The following is a 21,438-nucleotide window of genomic DNA, read 5'->3' on the forward strand; positions in this document are numbered from 1 at the left end:
GTTTTTGATTCTCCTACTAAATGTCATGGTGCCCAGGAATGTAAGAATTCACAGCCCCATCTTACAAATTTCTATGATGAGAAGGTGGAATGGGATTCACTGGGTAACCACAATGGTTAGAGCAGAGGACACAGTGAACAAAGAACTTCATCCTGAATTTATGAAGCGCTTCCGTTCTAAAGATCTGAAGACTTGTGCAGACAGACACACACACACACGCGCGCACGCATGCGCGCGCATTCATGGGCTTATTACCCTAGTAACTTAAATCCTGGTATGTCCTGGCCAGTTGGCAGACAAGTAATGAACCCTTTTGTGCAAATGGCTATTTATGATCTCAAGAGGGCAGAAACAACACTTTCTTGTGGTCCCCTCTTCCCATTCCCGTTTTTATGATTATAGGGCTTTATTATATCTGACTGAAATCTCATTTGCTTTAACAACAGTTTGCAATCCATTGTTGTAGGGATATAGATAACTGAGGAAAAAGGCAGATATCACTGTCCTCATTTCAGATAGAAAAATTAAGGCACATGAAACTTTCAGTTAACCTTGAATCTCCAAGTGAGCACTGAAACCAGGCTGAACTTGCAACACGAAAGTGCTTTCCCAAATAACTGCCCTCTACAAATCCTCTCACAGCAGTACTAACTGAGGACTCCAGTAATGAAATGGCCACCCCCATCTCATGAATATTTTACATGTGTTTTCCAATCAAATATGACAATTCCTGTGGGACAGTAGCCACAACGGATACTCAACCAAATGGATAAGGAAAGGATCCAATAATCTTTTTTTAAAAAGTGATTAAAGCTTGATGCAAATGGATATCAGGAGCAGGTTTTCTCCTCTTGTCTGGGATGGGGACAGGATCATTGGGTCGCCTCCGCAGCTTTCTCGTCATGATGGGTTTCACCTCCATAGAATCTGTGGCAAATATGGAATGGGTAAATCTATCCAACTCCCCCTTCAAGTCAGTTAAGAATTTCTATTGTGTAAGAAAGATGCCCCTTAGCCACCCAATCAGATCTGTTTTAATGGGGACGTTTGGTCCCAACGGGGCTTAAGCCAGACTGCAGAGAGGGTCTGTACTTAGAAGATTCAGACCAGCTGGCCTAAGTGCACATTCCTCTTAGTAATGCAGCCTAGCCCTGCAGTCTACCATTTGTAGCCCCTGCAGACATCTCTCCAGCACCCTGAAAATTAGCAATTTTTTCTCTTCTTCCCTCAAATTAAGAAGTCACAGAGTTGTAGGGTCTTGGGATTGGCAGGAACCTTTGGGTCATCTCAAGTCAACTAATTCTTGCTGTTCCCACACCAGATGGGTGAATTGAAGCCCACTGATATAAAAGGCTCTTTTAGACCACTGGCCTCAAGTGCCAACATTTTTATAAATCTTCGTTTACAAACTCAGACTCTTTCTTTTATAACCTTTTGTAACAACTTGGTATCAAGAATGACATAATGAAGCTTCCAAATAAAGCCTCTTTTCATTCTTCTTGACTTCCTTCTGCATCCTAACACCACTGCTGCTGACTCCCCTCACCTTAGATTCTCTCCTCCTCCAGCTGCTCACTGCTACACAGATCTCTCCTCTCCTGATTTGCCTCACTGGGGTCCTGTTTGCTGCTTCTGAAATGCTACTGATCTCTGGGACCTAGTCAGTTCTAAGCCTGTATATCAATAAACCTCTGATCACTAATTCCAACTCCTCCCACCCTTCTGAACAGCAACCTATACCCTACAACACTATTTACCCTCCAGGATCCAAGTGAACTCATTACTTCTCCTTGTTTCTGCTCCCAAGGCTGCCTACTCTTCATCTCAGGGGCATCATCTCTCTCCCTCCTTCCAGCCGAACAGAATCTGTCATCTGTGGCTTCTCCTCCTTCACCTAGGCATCAAATCCACCAGATAACAGCAGTTCTGCCTTATAGCTACCTGTCAAGTCCATCCCCTCATCATATCCTCACATCAGTCAAAGGGATCTTCCTAAGACACAAATCAGATCATTTTGCACATCACTCTTCCATTTAAATATTTCAGTGGCTCGCCACTCTCAACAGACTAGAGGCCAAGTCTCCTTTCTGCTCTTCCTCCCTTCTCCTTCATCCACACATACCTTGTTGTGAGCTTTTAGCTATTTTGTAACCCAAAGGTGCCTTACTTATTATGTCCTCAGGCCTTTGCATGCTGTCCTCTCTGCCTAGCCTCCTCTCTCCTGCCCAGCAAACTCCTATATAACATCCTTTGAGAACCAGCTCAACTCTCCCCTTCCTGTCACAGCTTCCGGAGTCACATCATCTTCCAGGTAACCAGAGCATCTGTACACACCTCTGCTACCAAATGCCACACTGTAGAGGACATCTGACTTCCACCCTGGCATGGAATCTGTCCCACCCCAACACCTTGCAACAGTTTTGGCACATAGTAGGGCTCCACAAAGTTTCCTACAGAACTACTAGATGACGTCCAGCCTGATGATAAGATAAAGTTAACTCATGACTAGGCACAGTGTCAGCAGAGGAACAGGACAGCCTCATGGAATTAAAATGTAGCTCTTTCACTACAGCGACATGAGAGATCTGAGAACATATAATAAACACACATACAAAGTCAAGAGACATTCCTGCACGCTGCTCTTAAGAGAAATGGGCATTACTGGTTTTTCCCTGTAGTATAGAAGTAAAGTGATAAGAAGGAGACCTAATGAACATTCATAAAGGTGTACTTGGAAGTGGGAGTAGAGGAAGGAGGACAAACACACCCGATCCTGGGAAAAAGGCAAAATCCTCTCACCCTGGGAAGCCCCCCTTTCCACCTTGGTCCTGGCAGGTGGGTCTGAATCCCGGCTGTACTGTGCGGCCTAAGGCAGGCTTTGTGAATGCTCATCAGTTTCCTCACCCACCCAATGGAAGTACCAGTTAATACCTCCCTCCCGGGGTGTCCTGACATGACATGACACATGTAAAGCACTCAACACAGCACCTGGCCTAACGAAGAGTTCAGGCAGTGCTGGTCTTTATTATTGTTATTTTCAGCCAGAAAAAACTACAAAGAAATCTTCCTAAAAAGTCAAGGTGCAACCAGCTCAAACAGAAGCTACTTAAAAGGCAACGGATGTCAACTGTGAGGCTTTACAACATTAAGACCTAATCTGGCAAACAAAGCATGAAAAAACCTCACCCAACCCAAAAGAGCACCAGAGAAAAAGCACCTAGCACATGAACATTCTGGAATGTTCTGTCCCCCAAAGACTATGGCCAAGAATGCTGCACCTGTGGGCTGCCAAGTATTGGGGGTGGGGAGGATGGGCAATGCATGATAGAAGCCAAAGGAAGATAGAGCTGAGAGGCTCTGGGAATAGCCCAGTCTTAATCACGGCCAATAAACTCAGAAAATCATTAACTGCATCCATCACTCACAAATCAGAAAGTTTAGGAAATGGTGAAAACCAATCCATTTTATTAGCCTAGCCACAGTAATAACCTAATCAATTTCATCCAAAAAGACTATTTCAGTAGAAGGAAGGTGCTCAGAGGAAGCCTCTAAAATTTATCAGCATGTCCCGCCACCATCCAGAAGAGTGAGCAGCGGGGAGTCCTGGCTCCCAGGGGTCCAGGCAGAAGAGGCTACTGGATAGAAGATCAACATTTAGGTATCTCGGCCCCAAAACTACACAAGATTATCTACTTCAATCACTTTGCTCCAATCCCAAATTTGCCTAGTTGGCTCTGAAGGTAGATTTTTCATGGAGGGATGAGATATCCTGACCATGTGAGTCCGAGTCTGCCTGGAAGGTCTATTTCCCAGGCTGGCATCCTGAGTTTATAACATAACATTCCTGTGGGCCGGCTAATAAGGGCCCCCAGGGGACTCAACCTGGGTACAGCGACAAAACTCAACTTCTGGATGTAACTGAAACTCAGACCTTGGAGGGTAGCATTCCTGGAGAAAGCACTTGGGCAGGAAATCAGTCTTGCTCTCAGTCATCATGCACCAAATATGCACCAAATACTAACTGACTTAAATCAGAAAACCTCTCTGGTCCAGACGACTCTTCATAGGTTTGTTTCAGGGTATACTATTTGTAGAATTAACTGATCAATTAAAACAGAGGCAGGGGAATATATGCAACAGAAAATACTAAACTACCCTCCTTTCTAATCCATCTCGTATATGTGACCTTTAGTGACAGAAGGCCTATTGCTCTACTCACCAGAAAGGAGCATGAGGATGGCCAAACCTGATAGGCACAGGCCCCCACCAGGTAGCCCTGGGCGTTCTGGCTAAGAAATGGGAGTACAGGTTGGATCAGTGCTGGGCAGCCATTGCCCGATAGTCCCTACGGAGAGAGATTCCTGACAACATTAATTACCTACAATTAACACTCAATTACCACTTACTGTCTGGCCTTTTGTTCTGCACTTCTTTAGGCCTCCCAGCTCACCTGTCTACTGCGCATGACTGCAGTAAGAGCTTTATCTTACACTTTAACCAAGTTTCAGCTATCGAAAAAAAGTAGGTGCAGTGATTCAAAGGAACATCCTTAAGAAAAAGAATCTTAAGTGGCAGAAAGAAAAACCACAACAGAGTAAACACTGTAGCAGTTTAGCAACTGTCCCCAAACCAGAGGCAATGGAACATGGGCTGGCCTGGAAGCCCACAGCAAACCCCAACACACCCTGAGGCCCCTCTCTATGGGCTGGCAGGCTCTTCATGCACTGAGATCAAGTTACAGTGCTGACAACAAAGGGGTACCTGTAGGAGGTGGGTGAGGGAAAGGCAAAGTAAGAATAAGTCAGGTTTTCAATGGCCAAACTGGGTAGGAAGGGACCAATTTCCATTAGGCCAAAGTTGCCCACAACAAAGGGATGGCATTTAAGGAGTGAATTAATGAAGCCCTCCTCCGCACCCTCAACCGACACTAAATGGATTCCACAGTGGCAGCACCAAGAATGACTGACTTGGAGACAAGCCCACTCCTCTCAAATCCAGGTCACCTCTTCCATTCCCCCTCCCCAGATCTGTGTGGGACCTCTTCTCGTCACCCTCCTTGACTTCCAAGGTCCCCTGCTCCTTGGCGGCTGTTACATATTGTGTGAAAGCGCTCTTCCATCAGTAAGTACAACCACATATACCTTTCAAAGGTTTTACAATCAGTAAAAGTAATTCCAACAATCTGCCTTCACTGAGGGGCTCTCTCTCCTGACACAGCCTTACATTTGGAAGACATGGAAGCTGTGTCAGACTTGTAACTGCCAAAACATAAGCTCCTTAGGGACAGAGACCTTACCCAGTAGCCTCATTCGGTGAGTCATAAATCCATGTTCTTTGTAGACAGTTGGTTTAAGGTGGTAGTTAAGAGAACATGCAAGGAGTCAGACAAATTCTGGCTTAAGCATTATCTCATTGGGGCACTTTGAGCAAATGCCTCCGTTCCTCTGAGCCTGCTTTGCCATGTCAAGTCAAGGGAGTTGCAAGAACTCCAAGTTTACAACTCCCCAATCCCTAAGTGATTACTCCGTGGGCCAGCCACTCTTTGAAACGTGCTACAGGCACCGTTTCTCTAATTTTACACCAAACCTCCACAGCAGGTTCTATCATCTCCTTGCCAATGAGAAAAACCCACTACAGACCCAAGGTCATGACAAAGCCAAGATCATCCACATCCACCAGCCTATGGAGGCAGCTCTAATGTTTTCACATAATACCTGGCTCAGTGTAAGCACTCAGGAAACAGAGCTTCTATCTTAGTACTACAGTTACTCACGTCTCCAGCTATGAATCAGTATCTTCTAAAGGCAACTCACAGGCTTTACTGAAGACACGAGTAGCTTCCACAGGGGCCTGAGGGCTGGAAGATGCCCCTGGCGAGGCAAGAACTCACAAAAGAACATGAAGTTGCAGTTAGTGGGCTGTTGGGAGGAAGGACAGAAGGTGATGTCCTAAAGATAGGAAGAGGACAAATGGATTAAAAATGATAAAGGTCGCCACATTTAAAGCTCATTAAGTTCTCATTGATTATATGGCTTACTTATAACCTTGGCCTCAAGTGCACAGAAAACTCCCACTCAAATAATTCTACCTATAACCTCACGACTCGAAATATGGTCCATGCACAGCATCAGCACGTGGGAGATGGCTGGAAGTGCAGGGTCTCAGGCTCCACTCCAGACCCCCAAACCAGAATCTACATTTCATTAAGACCTGCAGGTGACTCATAGACACATTCAAGTTGGTGTAGCACAATCTGTAATTCATCCCAGTTTCTTGACTGACACATGAGCAACTACACAACAAACAGTTTGGCAGTGAGGACAGCCTCCCAATGACCGCCAGGGAGGACAGAGCAGCAGACCAGATACACCTGCTTCTGATGCATTATTTGGTCTAAGCTTCTCACCAGCCTCTTACTCCATATTTTTGTTCAACAGAGCACCATGCTGAACCAGGAGGAAACGTAAGCAAGCTATTTCCTGGGCAGAAGTAGGCAACATTGACACTGGGCATCAACCCATGAAGGTGCCATCAGTCACTCAAGAAGAGGAATGGAACCAGGCCTTTAATCCAACACCACAGCAGCACCATCTGTGGAAATGCTAATTACCCTCCTGGCTCCACTGCCCTTCCTCCCAACACGCTATCATTACCTCGGTGGTGCTTTCCACACCAAGGGCACCAAGTGGCTTGAGCAAGGACATCGATACCTTTAATATCCACGGCTAGCTTTAGGCACCTCTGTCATCCATTTTACTGAGTTACAAATGATTTCCCTGCATTTATTTGTCTTTCCTACCCTGGCAGGCTCAGCCTTAAGTCACTGGGGATCCCTGTCTCAGTTAAGATTCTGGCTGTAAAGCTGCCTGGCCAAACAATGTGTATCACTTGTCAATAATTCGGATGCCAAATCACAGGTAAGGTGATGATATCCTTCCCTGCAGATTGAAAGGGAACAGCTATAAACTGACAATATTTCCCACTAGCCTAATGAAGGCTCCCGAACATCTGGTGGCTCTAGCAGCGAGCAATGAGGCATCAATGCCAGCCACAGCCACCATCAAAGAAAACGGTGTGCAGGACAGAAAACAGGTGGGCAGACTGGCACTAGAGAAGGTACCACAGTGCTGGCAGTCTAATTAAAAAAGCATTTCAACAGAACAAGACAGTACTGTCTTAGCATCCATTCTCACCAAAAAAAAACAAAAAAACAAAAAACACGTCATTTCTGAGGTCTTCAAGGAATTAACTTCTTTTGCCAAGTCTTTTAATAAGGAAGCTATCAGAGGAGAGACTTTTCAAGAGTCAGACCCTCTCCACCACTTCAGACACAATGACATGAGTGTATGGTCATTGTGGAGCTACAAGCTTGAGTTATCTGGAGGACCACGTTGGGTCTTAGCATGAGAAATGCAGAGGGGAAACACAGCTCTTGACTGTTCCTTTTAGTTTCAAAGTCAGCCCCAAGGACTTACAAAAAAACAATGCATTTCTTATGGACTCCTACTAAAATCAAACACACAACAGCCCCAGTACCTTCTGAACATGATTATCAGAGTTAAATTTTGGGGTGTGCAGATGGGGTGCCACTTACATATGCAAGGGACAAACTTACCACTGACTGGCCCTGCAGTACTCTATTTGCCAATAGAAATTTTTATAAGTTCCCAAATAGCTAGTTCCAGCCAATCCCACCCTGGATCCTTCTACACTTCGTCAGTCTACATATGGCAACAGAACAGTCAGGCCATATTGTTTCTTCCTTATACTTGCCTATAACTTGCTGAGTTCCCATATTCAGGTGACTAAATCCTAGAAGGCCAGGGAAGGACTGGCTCTGAGTCTAATGTAACTTTACTATCTTCACATGAAAATAGTTGAGTTCTGCTACCCATGATACAAACGTATCAACTTTCTCTGAAATGTTCACAGTAATGCCTCGGGGAAGGGATCTAATAGCATAGATGACACAGCGAAATGCCTTTGTTCTCACATCTAGATCAAAGAAAGACAATGCCTTTTCTGTAATGAAGGCAGACTGGGTGGGGGGGGGGGGGACAAAGCAGAGGATTCCCACTACAACACAGGGACCTGGGTAAGTGACCCATGACCATAACCAAGACCCAAATGGCAGCTGACCCAGGAAAATAATGCATAAGCCAGAGGTTCAAGTCACTATTAAAGGTCTACCACTTACTGAACACCTGTTATGTATGGGGCACTGTACAAAGCACTCAGCCTTTTAACCACAACCCTGAGAGATGAGGTGCGATCAGCCCCATTTTACAGAGGGGGCCACAGGCTCAGAGAGATTCAATGGCTTCACTCAAGTCCTACAGCTAACCCAAGAAAACGTGAGAACTGGCCTGTCCTATCAAAGACCCCCTCCTTTCAACTTGCTCTGCTCTGCTGAAGAGCAGAGACGGAAGCAGGACAGGAGGAGTACCTGGAGCCCCTCCAGGCTCAGGACCCTGCTCAGTGGTGCTTTAGTACCTCCAGTCAGTTCCATTGTAAGCTTTTCATTCTCAATCATTTTCTTCTTTTCTTCTAACTCAGCAATCAGGTTCTCTTTCAGCTCAACCTTCTTGTCTTCAAATTCTTTCACTGCTGCCTTCTTTTCTTTAATGTAATTTCTTTCCACTTGTTCAGTCTGAGCAAAAGAGAAACACAGACTATGGCCCTGGCAGCCAGGGCTCCAACTTCAAGTATGCCTATGCACTCAAGAGCAAGGCAGATACCGTTACTAGAAATACGGGGAATAGCTGCACCCACATGTACACTTGCAGTAACAGCATGTCTGAGAGCAAGTTTTCCAATAAATGCATAACATTGAACCATACAACTTCTGCTTGTCTTCATGTGTATACCTCACCTGCTACTCAGGCTATTTCCTCTTCCACATCTTCTATTGTATGGCTTTATGTTAAAGTAGAACATAGGTTTCCCCAAGATAGTAAATAAACCCTTGTTAAGATCACAGTTTCAAAGGAAAATAGTCTATTCCAGATGAAATATCTATATTCAGAATTAACTACAAGATATGAGTCAAGATGACATGACTATTTTTTGATACAGTTAAGATAAAGAACGACTAGAAAAGATCACTTTTATTTATTAGGTAACTGAACCCCTAAGTACTCAAGCACTGAAATTATACTAAAAAAAAAATATGCATAAGCACCCATTTTTTACATCTCACCACTGCACTGAGAGAAGAGCAAGGAGTTCCTTCTTATGGTGGGCTACGGCTGGAGATAATGGGACCCTTCAGGCTGTGACTACTGCATGGGCACTGACTTCTGTACTGAAGTAGTTTCCAATAATGCGGCTCTGATAAACCATGACCTTCTCAACAGTCATGTGTGGCTCTCATATATTCATGACTCCCTCACCACCACACACACACACACACACAAAAAAAAAAAAAAAAAAAAAACATGAAACACCATCGTAGGAGAAGTACATCACTCAAGATTCAGGCCCTCATCTCTGTACATTGCCCTGTGCCTCACACAGAACAAGCATTCAGATGTCTGCTAAATAAAAGGAAGAACTTTACATCTTCCCCACTGACCCAGAAGGTCAGCTATAAAACTGAACTGCTGAGCCATTTCAGAGACTGAGGATCCATGTAACAAGTTAACAGGCCAATATTCAGACATACTCCCAAATGGCTTTAATGTGAGAGAAAAGTCAACAAAAAAGCAGTGAGAGGTGACTATCTCCTAAGCCTCTGTGATAAAGAGGCTGCCCAACTAACAAACTAATAATGGAATTTCTGAATTGAAACCAAATGTCATTTAGTCAAACAGAACAGTGATAAAGGCTTCCAGCCCTGGAAGCCTCCCAGCTATCTATATGGTGATAGAAAGAAAGGCCACCGGACTGGGAGAGCAAGATTCCAGTTTCAGAAGGAGCCTGCGACCCAGAAGATCCAAGGTACTTACTTCCAGCTGGAGGAAGAGTTCTGAAAGAGATAAAATGCACAATTAGAGTCACTAGGGTGTGTCGCCTTTCTAGACAGTGATGTTAGGATTCATTTAGAAGCAGTAATTACTGTTTGAAAGCACAGTTACACACAGCAAATGTTTTCAGCAGTAAAGTGTTGATATACATGAAGGGGAAGGACACTAGAAGCACTCGTGTCTAACTAAAATTTGGCCCTGAAAAGAATCGACTCTAGCAGATCTGCCCAAGGACAAAAGCAAGCAACAGGAACCAAACTACTCTGGCAAAACAAAAATAAAAGGTGTCCCTTCTTTCACTCAGAACATACCCTCCAGCATCCTGCAAGGCAGGACGAGCAGGAAGAAACAATGCAGTTACTCTAGAAGCAAAGTCAACTTGGATGTGTCTACAGCATCGTGTGAAGGGCTCTGTGTGGTAAGGAAGGACATCCCCATGAACGCAGGAGGTTCCAAGCCCTCCCGGGGCTTTCCTTCCAGGCTGCCAAGCCTCTGTCCAGGCCCTTGCCTCCCCCAACAATGTCCTCTGGTCTCTCTGATCACATTCCCAAGTTTCTGATAGAATACAGCTTGCTCCAGAGACCTTTCCTGAGGACCCTTCACTTACCAACAACCCCACACACCTCAGAGTATCCACCTGACAGCAACAGCTCATTCAGTACCCACTGTGTGCCAGGTAATGAGGAACTGTTTACCCAGCTGCTCCCCCACCTCCACCACTAGATTATAAGCCCTATGCAAACCCAGCACTTAGAACAAAACAGGTCTGTGATTCTCATCTGTGGGTGAGAGTGGAGCTGCTACATACCATTCACAAAGACTGTTGGTGGATCAACAACTCCGGAGATTGCTGTTCACATTTTACCATGGTCTCCCTTGCAAATCTCATAAATTCTATGGCTCCTATCCCATAAGAAAGCACATATGCACACTCACATGTACTTCATAAAATTTTGAAAGCCTCAGCAACTCCAGATTAAGAATCTAGATGTCAATTAACAGTTGTTGAATGAGAAATTAACTGACAAAAGGGCCAAGCCACTCATTATTTTCCAACTCCCCAGAAGCCCTGATGGTTCTGGCAAGGAGAGGCACTGGGAAGCCCCAGGAAGCACATGCGCCCAGGCACTCCCACCCACCATGCTCACTTCCATGACTGCTTCAGACTTTACCACACATGAACAGCCCCAACATCTGAAGAGTGCACCATTCTGAGAAATCACACCTGCACCCAGTCACACTATCAATTAGCACTTAGAGCAGGTGGTGGCAGTTTTAGAGAAAGGAGCCAGACACCAGGCACTACTACCACAGGCGGATTATCTCTGCACGGAATGTGCTTTTTAAATCTCCAGCTGTGACTGATTTGGGAACTCTTCTGCATTTTTACTTTGGGGGAGTAAGAATGGAATTAAGAAAAAGAGCTCAATACTCTGCAGTTTGAGCTTCAGAAAAATGGCTCACATCACGTTAAACCTTCCTTCTTACACGTTAAACCAATTCCATGAGATATTAGCATTTTCCTGACAGCTGGAGAAACTGAGGCTTCAAGAGCAAATACCTGCTTAGAAGTGTGAGACCTAAGATGTTCCTCCTTTCCCTGCTAAAGGGGGCTCGGAAAGACGGCTGAGGATTTTACAGTGCCCCAAGGAGATGCATGAGGAAGAGTGGAATGGTGACCATAAGGGCAGGCAGAATGTGTCTAGGAAGAAAGCTCCTGGCTCCCTCTCCGTGTTCCCAGTGCCCCTGCGGCCCTCAGCTCCTTTTCTCTCTGTTGGTGTACACTGGCCGTCTACCACTGGGGGACAGAAAAGATGTCATCAACATAAAGTTCAAAAGTCACTGGATCAGAAAGCAAGAGGACGGCAGGCAGCCTGATGAGTGGCATCCAGGCCTCATTTTAAAACCCAATTACTTCTACCACTGCGGGAATAAGCACCAAGCAGACACTCAAAATGCTAGCTGATGAGGAGCTTCAAAATATAACATTTACAAAAGACTTCCTGTAAGTGCAGGAATCTGTGCTTACACACTTAACAGCCATCACATCTTCACTTGTTGCATGATTCTTTATTTAACTAAAAATGTTTGTTAACTTTACACATTGGGGCACCTTCTGTCAACGAAAACAATGAGTTCCCTGAAGTGGGAAGTGGATGATGAGTTAACACTGCTTCTTACTGCTCACACAGCTTAGATCTACGAGATGTTCAACAAATTGCTGTTGAAAGAATACACTTACCATGTACAACAGGCCAAAAGCATACTCTTTCTCTCAAAATGCTTGTAATACCTGAAGGAAAAAACAAGGACATCCTTTCCTCCCACAGCAGAATCCAGGAGAGAGAGAAGCTGCAATCCTTTTCCACATCAGCTCCTCTGATCATACATGAAGCCAGCCATGCAGACATAAGAAAGAATGTGCCAACTCCTCTTGAGGCACCAAGGACCAGGACCTGGTTGCAAGGAGCCACGACGAGCAACCTCAGCTACGGCTGTTCACTGACTCCCCAGAAAAAAGTGAACCAGGCTTATGTAATCAGGGCTTTGAGGTCTCTCATCCCCCAAACTCTCCTTTCACTGAGATATTTGTGATACATTTTGGACAATAGCTCTTATTGCTTATTGATACTCAGCAAAAGAAGGAAATTTGAAGATGACTCATTTCCATGCACAAAGAGCCTTACCTGCATTTCGTATCCTCTCTTTGTACTGCTGATCTAGTTTTTTCATCCTCTTCTGATATTCCTGCAATGTACCTGATTTTGAGATTTACAAAATAAAAAGTTACTCTGAAGAGCAAGCTGCTCTACATTTTGGTTCCTAAAATTATTTTCCAGCACCAGCAGTGAGGATTTTAGTATAATCAGAGTAAAACACAAACCAAAGCGAAGCACATATCAACAGAGCTAACTGGATCTCAACTGGTTCTCAATGAATACACAGAGCAGAAATTGCTCCAACTCTAGCAAGTGAGGGGGAGTAGAAAGGTGCCGGCATTCATCCTCAAGATATTCTGATCACTTGCTATTACAGTTGGCGTCATGGGCTTCCCTTCCCTGAAAAAGGTCAATCTCCTCTAGTAAGGCCTAGATCAATGTTGTCCAGTAGAACTTTCTCTGCAGTAGTGGAAATGTTCTATGCTGCACTGTCCAATATGGCTAGTGCATGCGGCTATGAGCCCTTGAAATGTGGCTCATTTAGTACAACTGAAGAAGTGAATTATTAACCTTAATCAAATTTAAATAGCCACACTTGGCTGGTGACAATAGTGGACAGCTCAGGTACAGATTCTTGCTAAATCCCTACTCATTTCATTGCTCTTCCCCAAAGCAGCTATTTTGAGGTTCCCAGTTAGGGTGGGAGGTGTTTCCTGATCATAATGCCTTAGTGGGAAATAGCAATAGCATCTTTTTCAAAATCCCTCACTCAACCATGCCAGGTATACCTCACAGACTTGCTAGAAGGACATGTATTTCTTTCCTTGTCAATACTTCTATTATCACAAAAAGCAAAAGTAAAAATAAAACAAAGATGTGTGATTGCAACTCATGGGAACATTTTCATTATTAAGCAGCAATCAGTATGAGATGGGCTAGTCCAAGCAATAAAAGTACTTAGTGGAAAAGAAGTTTCACTGATACAAGGACTCCACAAAGGGAAGCCAAAGAGTGAGGCAGCAGCTAACTGTCCCTGAGTCCTAGCATGTCCAACAGCACAAGTCACTCCACAGGCATAATCTCACCTACTTCCATCTTCCTCATTTCGCAGATTAGAAAACAAATTAAGCAAAAGAAAGTGATATGCCCAAGATCAAATTTCCAGAAGTGGTGAAGCTGGGATTCAAACTGGTGGTGTGACTGGATAGCCTGTGCTCTTAACCCCCATGCTGAACCACGTTTGGCAGGTAACAGCATTCAGGATACAATCCACTTTTAATTTACCAATCAAAACAAGGAAAAATATAGTAAAGACAGCCCACAGTTCACTAACATTTAGTTTAGAAAGAATAGTATGATTTTATTTACTCTTAGGTAACAATGTCTCTCCTAAAAACATCCAGCTTTAGACAACAATGGTTTTCAGCCCATGCTCTACAGAAAGCCCTATGTGAGATTTCAAAAAACCTTGAAAATCGCCATTTTATTTACAGAATATAGCAAAATATACACTGCACAGCTAACAGCAGCCACATCAAATTTTCAATCATTCCCACAGAGAAGTGAAATACACAGATTTCAGAGGTTTGTAATATTAAGAAGTATATGTAGAAATAAAGGATTAAACCACACACTAACCTTCCTGAAGCTGTTGCAACTGTCTCTTGAGAGAAGCCAGTTTATCCTGATACATCCTGTAAAAAAAGGGAAAGCCACACTGAAAGACAAAAGCATCAGTGCTCAATTCCCAACTAACCCACCTTAAGGGAACAGCATTAAGGTCCTTTAGGGGAGAGACAAAACTAACAGCCTGCTGCTGGTTGAAAATGCACTAGAGCTAAAGGGGTCAGAAAGGGAGGATTCCACATTCCTGAATTATATCCCAATTTTGTATATTCTCCTGTGTTACCATCTTTAGGAAATTAGTCTAAAATCTACAAATATGAAGATATGCAGATTTTAATAAACAAGTGAACATGGTAAACAGACAAGAACAATACAAAGAAAAATTGAAAGTGTGATGATGCCATGTTCCTCTGGATTTGGAAGCGTTAAGTCACACACATACATAAAGGCATTAAACGCAGCTTTTATATCAACTCTACAATTAGACTGTAAATACCAAAGGTATAAGGATTATGCCTTCAGCATGTTTTTCTATATAGATATCATAGTTATATAAGCACTAAGTTAATAAAGCTTCAGAATGTCATTTTCAAAAGCACTACTTTTTTAGGATCGAAAAAATATTTAAGTCATTCAGTAACAAAATTTTAAATGCAGGATTTATTTGCAGCCCCACCTGAATAAGAACACACAGCAATCACAAAGTCAAAGGAGCTGGCATACTAATTCTTTCCCCTCACGTCGAATGGATTATAGGCAATTACATATATATACTCTGGCAAGTCTATTTGAGTGGTGGATCCCACACATAAATCACATGTCGGCAAGTTTTGCTTCTACCTGAAAACACCCCCAGTTTCACAGTGACAAAAACAAGATTTGCAACATCAAAGAATGCTGTCCAAAAAATAAAAGGCACAATAGCCTCTGGATTGCTGAAGTAAGGTCTACAAATACAACCCAGCTATCCGCAGGTTGAGGAAAGAGTAGGCAGGATCTGAGAATTACACCGAGGGTCAGATTTTTTTAGGGAGAATTCTGATGTACTCTCAATGCTCACCTTGAATTACACAAAGCATTCAATTTTAATCGAAAAATATTTGTTATCAGGTATTCAGGGACACGTTCAATTTCAAAACTGTCTCTAAAGAATGCTTCAACATAACCAGTTTTGGAGAGGGAAGGGATGTGAAAACTGCACACAAGTATCTGGACCCCAATATATTAAATTTTCCACCACACTGAGTGTGCCAGACAATGCCTTTGAAATCTGAGTCTGTCTTTGAAAGGCAATATTAACAGACTGAAGAAGTAAACAACAAAAAATTCAGATTCAAGAAAATAATAGCATATGAAAATACATGTAAAATGGGTCACGACAACTCGACAAAAAGCCTCAAGAGAATAAAAATGAAAAGCAAGCTGTTTTCAAGGATGAAGCTATTAGAAAAATCCCATGAATTATTAAAGTAATCCTTTATTCTGCACTGGTTAGGTCCAAACCCTGAAAAGAAGATGATCACAAAACATTTGCAAATAGGACCTATTAGGAAAGGAATGTGGATTGGCTAGTTTAGAGATAAAGAATCAAAAAAGTCAAATCAAGATTTTCAAAGTATATCCAACAGATACTTATCAGATATATTTTACACTGTCTTGCATCTGTGTTTATGACAGGAATAAGTGGTTTTAGTTTCTCTGGGCACATTTAGAGAAAGCCTGGGTGTGGAAAGTGCCCTGGAACAGGAGCCAGAAGCCTTGGGTCACCCTGAGCTCACCAGGCATCTAGCACATACTCAGTGCTCAGGGCGTCACACCCGAGAACCATTTAACTGTGAAACACCATGTCCTCTATAAAAGACTGATTAAATGTGACAAATTTAAAGCAAGGAAGTCACCCATATACATATATAGTCTTTGGAAGCACTGTAGCCAAACCCATACACATAAGGTCACTATAAACATTTCCTTGTCAATTCTGTGTTACAGAAAAAAGAAATATAAAAATCATACTCACTGTTCCTTCATTTCTACATAGTCTTCTTCATCATGCTTTGCCAGATCGGTTTCACTAGCATCCTCTGTGTCTAAGTGAAATCAAGGAAGAAGAGTTTGTCAAGAACATAATTGGAAGAGTTGTTAATACCTGATACTTAATAAAACTTCTGAAAAGTGAATTTCACTCCGTGCAGGCCTGTGTGAAGCCATCAGTGAAAAACATTACATTCAGTTACTTCAGAAAATGCCATTCCCACTTTACACACAGCCAGGTTTATGCAAAGAACTTGTCTTTTCTGAAGTGCAGCCAGAGAACAGGGTGCATCAAGACACAGGCATGGTCAAGGCTACTTCTGCAGAAGCAACCTGGGTAGTTCAGAAAAAGGAGTTGAGGGTGTAAGGCTGGAAAACTACAGGCAGCCAAGCCTGTTTGCTACTCCAAAACGACCTGACATGTACATTCTCTTCTCGTACGTGCCGTTTGAACCCTTAACAAATTTTACGCCGCATTCCTATAAGGGAGAATCTGAACCAATGAATTGAACTCTAATAAACTGAAATGCTTTCAAAGTTACAACTAATGGGAGAAGAAAGGAGACAAGATGATCAAACAGAAACTGTTCTATAATATTTTAAACACGGTTCTTAAAATAAGCAAATGGCTTGAGTGTCTGCGTAATTTTTAACAGCCCCACTTGAAGGGGAAAAAAACGATTTTGGCTACACCCCTCCCCCTTGTGGGCATTAAAAGAAGTACAAGTGATTCACGAAAATCTCTGGTTAAGCCTGGTCTTCAAATGTAGTCTAACCAAATGCAATTAGTTCCTCCAACTTTTTATCTGCATATGCAGCTACCTTATTAAAGACTACTGCAGACTCAGTTCTCAACAAACTCTTCTCCCTTCCTTCAGTGAGTTCCTGTCATGTGCCTGCCACAATACTTGGCACTTGGGGAACTGAGTTGAATAAACCAAACTCCTCGTTCCAGACAGCTAGTCTAGCCTTTTGCTCCCCCATCCTAGTTTGTGCCAGAATATTCCACTCATATATTCCACCATATAGTGCTTTCTTTCCCCTGTCCTTTTATATTTCTTCACCTTTCTCCTCCTCCAGCCAGCACCTTCCTCAAAACATCCAAACAGTATTTCTCACACTTGCCAAACTGTAAAGCCCAGTTTGAAAAGCAAGGCTCTGAGAGACAGTAATGATAATGTTGAAAACACAACACTGGGCACCATTAAGCAAATGCTTATCTCCTATGCCTGTTTCTCCACTGGTGAAAACACCTATTGAGCATTCACTGAGTGCCAGGCTAAGTACTTTACACACGTATCTCATTTAATCCTCACACCTACGCTAGGAAGACCCCCTTACAGGTGGAGAAACCTAATCTCAGAAGCTTAAATGTCTAAAACCACAAAGCTGGGTTAAGTGAGCCAAATTTAGACCTATTGAGACAGGGACCAGTGAGTGTAGTCAGAGTAAGGTGAGGGCCTCCGGAAAAAGCAAGGCAGGATATTTACAGTCAGAGCAATGTAACTACATGCAAAGAAACCCCCTACCAAAACTCTGTGTTAAACATTAGGCTCTGGAGTCATTCTTCAGTGAGATCAGTTAATATTCCCCAGATAAAGGAAAGTAGCCCACGTTTTTATTATGCTAATCGTTTGTAATCATGTGTAAGATTCACCTTAGCATGCCAAAAGGCCCAGGCCTATGTGCTGTCTTTCCTCCTTCAGACCTTTAGAGGTGATTTGCAAACTGGGAAACTAATTTAGCATGCAGGCCCAGCTGTAAACAACATAGTAAAAGGCAGGAAAGATTCCACCTTAAAGATAAGATTGCATTTTAATACCCAGGAAGTTAGGAACATTCTTAACTTACTCTTTAACAAACAGACAATACCTCAGCTCACCTTGAGGGCTGGGCAGGCGGCCTTGTTTGATAAGCTCCCAGACCAAGACGCCGGTATCTCAGGGAGAAATCAGAGCAGGATGTTCCTTGTGTTAATTCTAAATATTCAGGGACCACTCAACAAGTCCACACCTCTAAGCCTTTTTTTTCACGTTTCCAAAAATCCTCAACTGCCTATAAAACCCCTAGACAGCACACCACTATAAGCTCTCTTGTCCCCCTCCGGCCATGAGCCAGGAGCTCGCTCGGTCCTCTCCCCGTCTCTCTCAATAAAAGCCTCCCCCTTGCTCTCCTACCTTAAGTGTTTGCTAAGTTCATTCTTCGACTCTGCAAACAAGAACCCCGGCATCACTGCCAAGCTAATTCCAAGGCCCTTCTTGTAACCAACCTGTACTCTCAACCTCACTGCATTGCCCAGGGAGAACTCAAGCATTACGCCAGGGTTGAGGGCTGCGGGGAGCAAACTGGGCACTAGGAAGTCAAACCGGGCTTTGCTCCAATCCTCTCAGGAACTACAAAGGGAGGGGATACTCAAGGAACCCGTGGAAGGCTTTCTCATTCCAACCAGTGAAGACCTAAGGTTCAACCAGAGGCGGTCTGGGGAAAAGAGGCAGAATCCTAAAGGGACCTCCGGCTCTGACAAGGCTTCCCCACGTCTTTCTTCCCGTAACCGCAGGACACGACGTATCCCGAGCTGCCGCCTGCCCAGGCCGCGACGGGGTAACGTCCCGCGGCCGCGCCTCAGCCGCCCCACGGCCCGGGCCGCCCCGCCCCGCTCCCACGCAGCCCCGCCCACGCCCCCGGCCGCCCCGCCCCGCTCCCACGCGGCCCCGCCCCACGCCCCCGGTCGCCCCGCCCCGCTCCCACGCGGCCCCGCCCCCGCCCCGGGCCGCCAGGTGAACCGGAGGACGCACCTTCGTCCGACTCGCGGCCCCGGCAGCTGCGCTCGTCGTCCTCTGCGCTCTCGAGCTCGTCGTCTTCCTCGGGGTAGTACTCCGGGGCCGTCGGCGCTCCGGCCGGAGCCGGAGCCGGAGCCAGCAGCCCCGCGGCACTCATGTCGCCTCTGCCCACGGCTGGGCGTGCTACCTGGGCACGGCGGCCGCCCACCTCGCGGACCTGACGCCCGCCCGGCAGCGCCCGAAGGAGCCGCCAAGCGGAGCCGCGACCCCTTTCCCCGTCTCCTCCAAGCTCCGCCCCTCGCGCCCGCGCTCGGCAACGGGGGCCTCGTGCCGGCGGCGACTTCCGGGTCGTGAGCTGCCCGAGGATCGCCTGATTCCACCATCCTTGAGGGAGTGCCGGACACCCCCTTTACCTTAACTCTAGCCCCTTCATCGCGGTGTTAAAAATCTTTAACAGGTAATGGGGAGGGGCGGAGACAGGATCTGTGGAGTTAGGCAAATCCTTGGGCAGGCCTGACCACGGTCAGGACCCCGAAGCTCAGAGGCTATTTCTAGAAACAGCCGCCAGACGGCGCCTGGAGCCAGAAATAAAGCGGAGCGATGATCGTTAGTGACCTGAGGCAGAGGGTTTGAAGGGCTCTTGACAGGTGGAGGGCTCTTGAGAGCGGGTGAATGGCATGAACCATACCTTTTATAGGTCGAAAAACCAAGGCTTCTAGAATTTGGGTGATCACTCCGAAGAAAAGCCTGCCTCCTCCCCCGACTAATTGGAACTTTATTAACAACTAAAATAAAGACAAGGATGCTGATAGTCCATCCAAGGGTCAGCAAAACTGAACTTTCCCAGTCTGTGGGAGTCCCTTCTCCCGATTTTACAGATGAGAAAAGAGCTGTCACTTTTCTTAAAAATGGTAGCATCCAGTCAGCTTTGTCTACATTCTCATACCCAGGCCCCCTACTGTATAGCTGCCTCATATTTCTTAGAATATTAATTTTTTTAAAGGTGTTTTTCCCCAGTCCAATTGCTTGCTAACCAGCCCTCAGCTGGGCAAATGGAACATCTGCCTACAGGAAGTTAATTAGGCTAACATAGAAAGGTGCTAGGTGGAAACTTAGAAAACAAGAAAGCTGCAGCCTGCATGAATTAATTTGTGTGATTCCCTGAGTAGAAGGGGACATAGTGCTTAAAGTAAAAATTGAAGATGTCCTTATACCTTTGTTGTGTGTAGCAAGAAAAGGGTTAAGAAAGAAGGTCCAGAGATGTTTAGTGATGTGTCCAAAGTAACCCTATTCTGTATGTTGCACCCAAGTCTCTACAGGATAACTTTACTATTCACAGGTAGTAAAGTTGAACACAGATGTAAAAGCTGGGGTGGGACCAATATTCTGATTCTCAGATCCTTTGTGACCCAATTTACCTCTTAACTGGCCCCCACAGAATCTTTTAAAAGTGAAAAAACTTAACCCATTTATTTTAACATTTATTTCCTAACTTATTTTAATTAAAATCTTGGCTCTGTTGGTGAGGGATTTTTTTTCCTCCCACCAGTAACTCAAGAATTTCCAGAAAGGAATGCTGTGATTTCCCTCTAGGAGTTAAGAGATCTTCTAAAGCTCCTTCTACCTTAGAGTCATTCTCAGTGCTTACTGGAGGCCCACCATCTATATTTAAACTAGGATTTCAGAACTCTTGTCCAAATGATGAAGTCATTTTCCTTTTTTATGCAATTAGATCACATCTAAATTACTTGTAATCAACTATATTGAGCAACTTGAGTTCCTATCAGGAGCAATAATCATAGACCAAAAAAGCACCAACATTTTAGAAATTAAGAGTTCATTGTTATAGTAAATCCAAAAAAAAGCTGGTTTCATTACTAATTGGTTTCCTTTCAAGATACTGGCTTTCATCTTGCTTATGTTTCATTTCTATCTTGATTGCAAATAACATCTGTTAACGGTACATTTCTTTTTTCTATGAATAGACACAACTGAACATTCGGGTGGTGAAAACTTACCCCGTTTTTTCTATCCATATTGCCATCTGCAGAACTTGTAGAATGACCTCTTTGAGAAGGTGACCTTCTAAGGGAAATGACTCTTTCCTTTAGAGAAGGAGGACCTACTCAAAAAAAATTCTCACATGATTTTAGTCTTACCCAACATTTATAGTTCTTTAATATAATGATTTTTGACAGTCTCTCTCTAGGCCTATAAAAATCCAGCTCCCTCAAAACCAAATTTTACCACCTTGAAATCTCTCTGTATCCCTTCCCAAAATGGCACTCAGTCACACTCAGGAGAAACCTACTTCAGAACTTGTCTTAAACGAATTCCTGCCAGCCCCCATTCACAGGCCCTCTCTGCATACCCTAA

General features: G+C 44.2%; 1 protein-coding gene across 1 annotated transcript in view; it reads right to left on the reverse strand.

Moving 5' to 3' along the window:
- The window catches only part of SUDS3 (SDS3 homolog, SIN3A corepressor complex component), a 32,890-nt gene extending 13,448 nt beyond the window's left edge, over positions 1 to 19,442 (reverse strand). The window contains exons 1-7 of the mRNA XM_036929205.2: positions 19,078 to 19,442; positions 16,269 to 16,338; positions 14,264 to 14,319; positions 12,653 to 12,724; positions 9,948 to 9,967; positions 8,494 to 8,650; positions 832 to 927 (exon numbers count right to left, since the gene is read on the reverse strand). Coding sequence (XP_036785100.1) covers positions 832 to 927; positions 8,494 to 8,650; positions 9,948 to 9,967; positions 12,653 to 12,724; positions 14,264 to 14,319; positions 16,269 to 16,338; positions 19,078 to 19,219 — 613 coding nt within the window. The 5' untranslated portion in view covers positions 19,220 to 19,442. The remainder of the gene's footprint in view (positions 1 to 831; positions 928 to 8,493; positions 8,651 to 9,947; positions 9,968 to 12,652; positions 12,725 to 14,263; positions 14,320 to 16,268; positions 16,339 to 19,077) is intronic.
- Between the last annotated feature and the right edge of the window lie 1,996 nt (positions 19,443 to 21,438).

The sequence above is a fragment of the Manis pentadactyla genome, chromosome 14 (assembly GCF_030020395.1).
Source record: "Manis pentadactyla isolate mManPen7 chromosome 14, mManPen7.hap1, whole genome shotgun sequence".
Lineage (NCBI taxonomy): Eukaryota > Metazoa > Chordata > Mammalia > Pholidota > Manidae > Manis > Manis pentadactyla.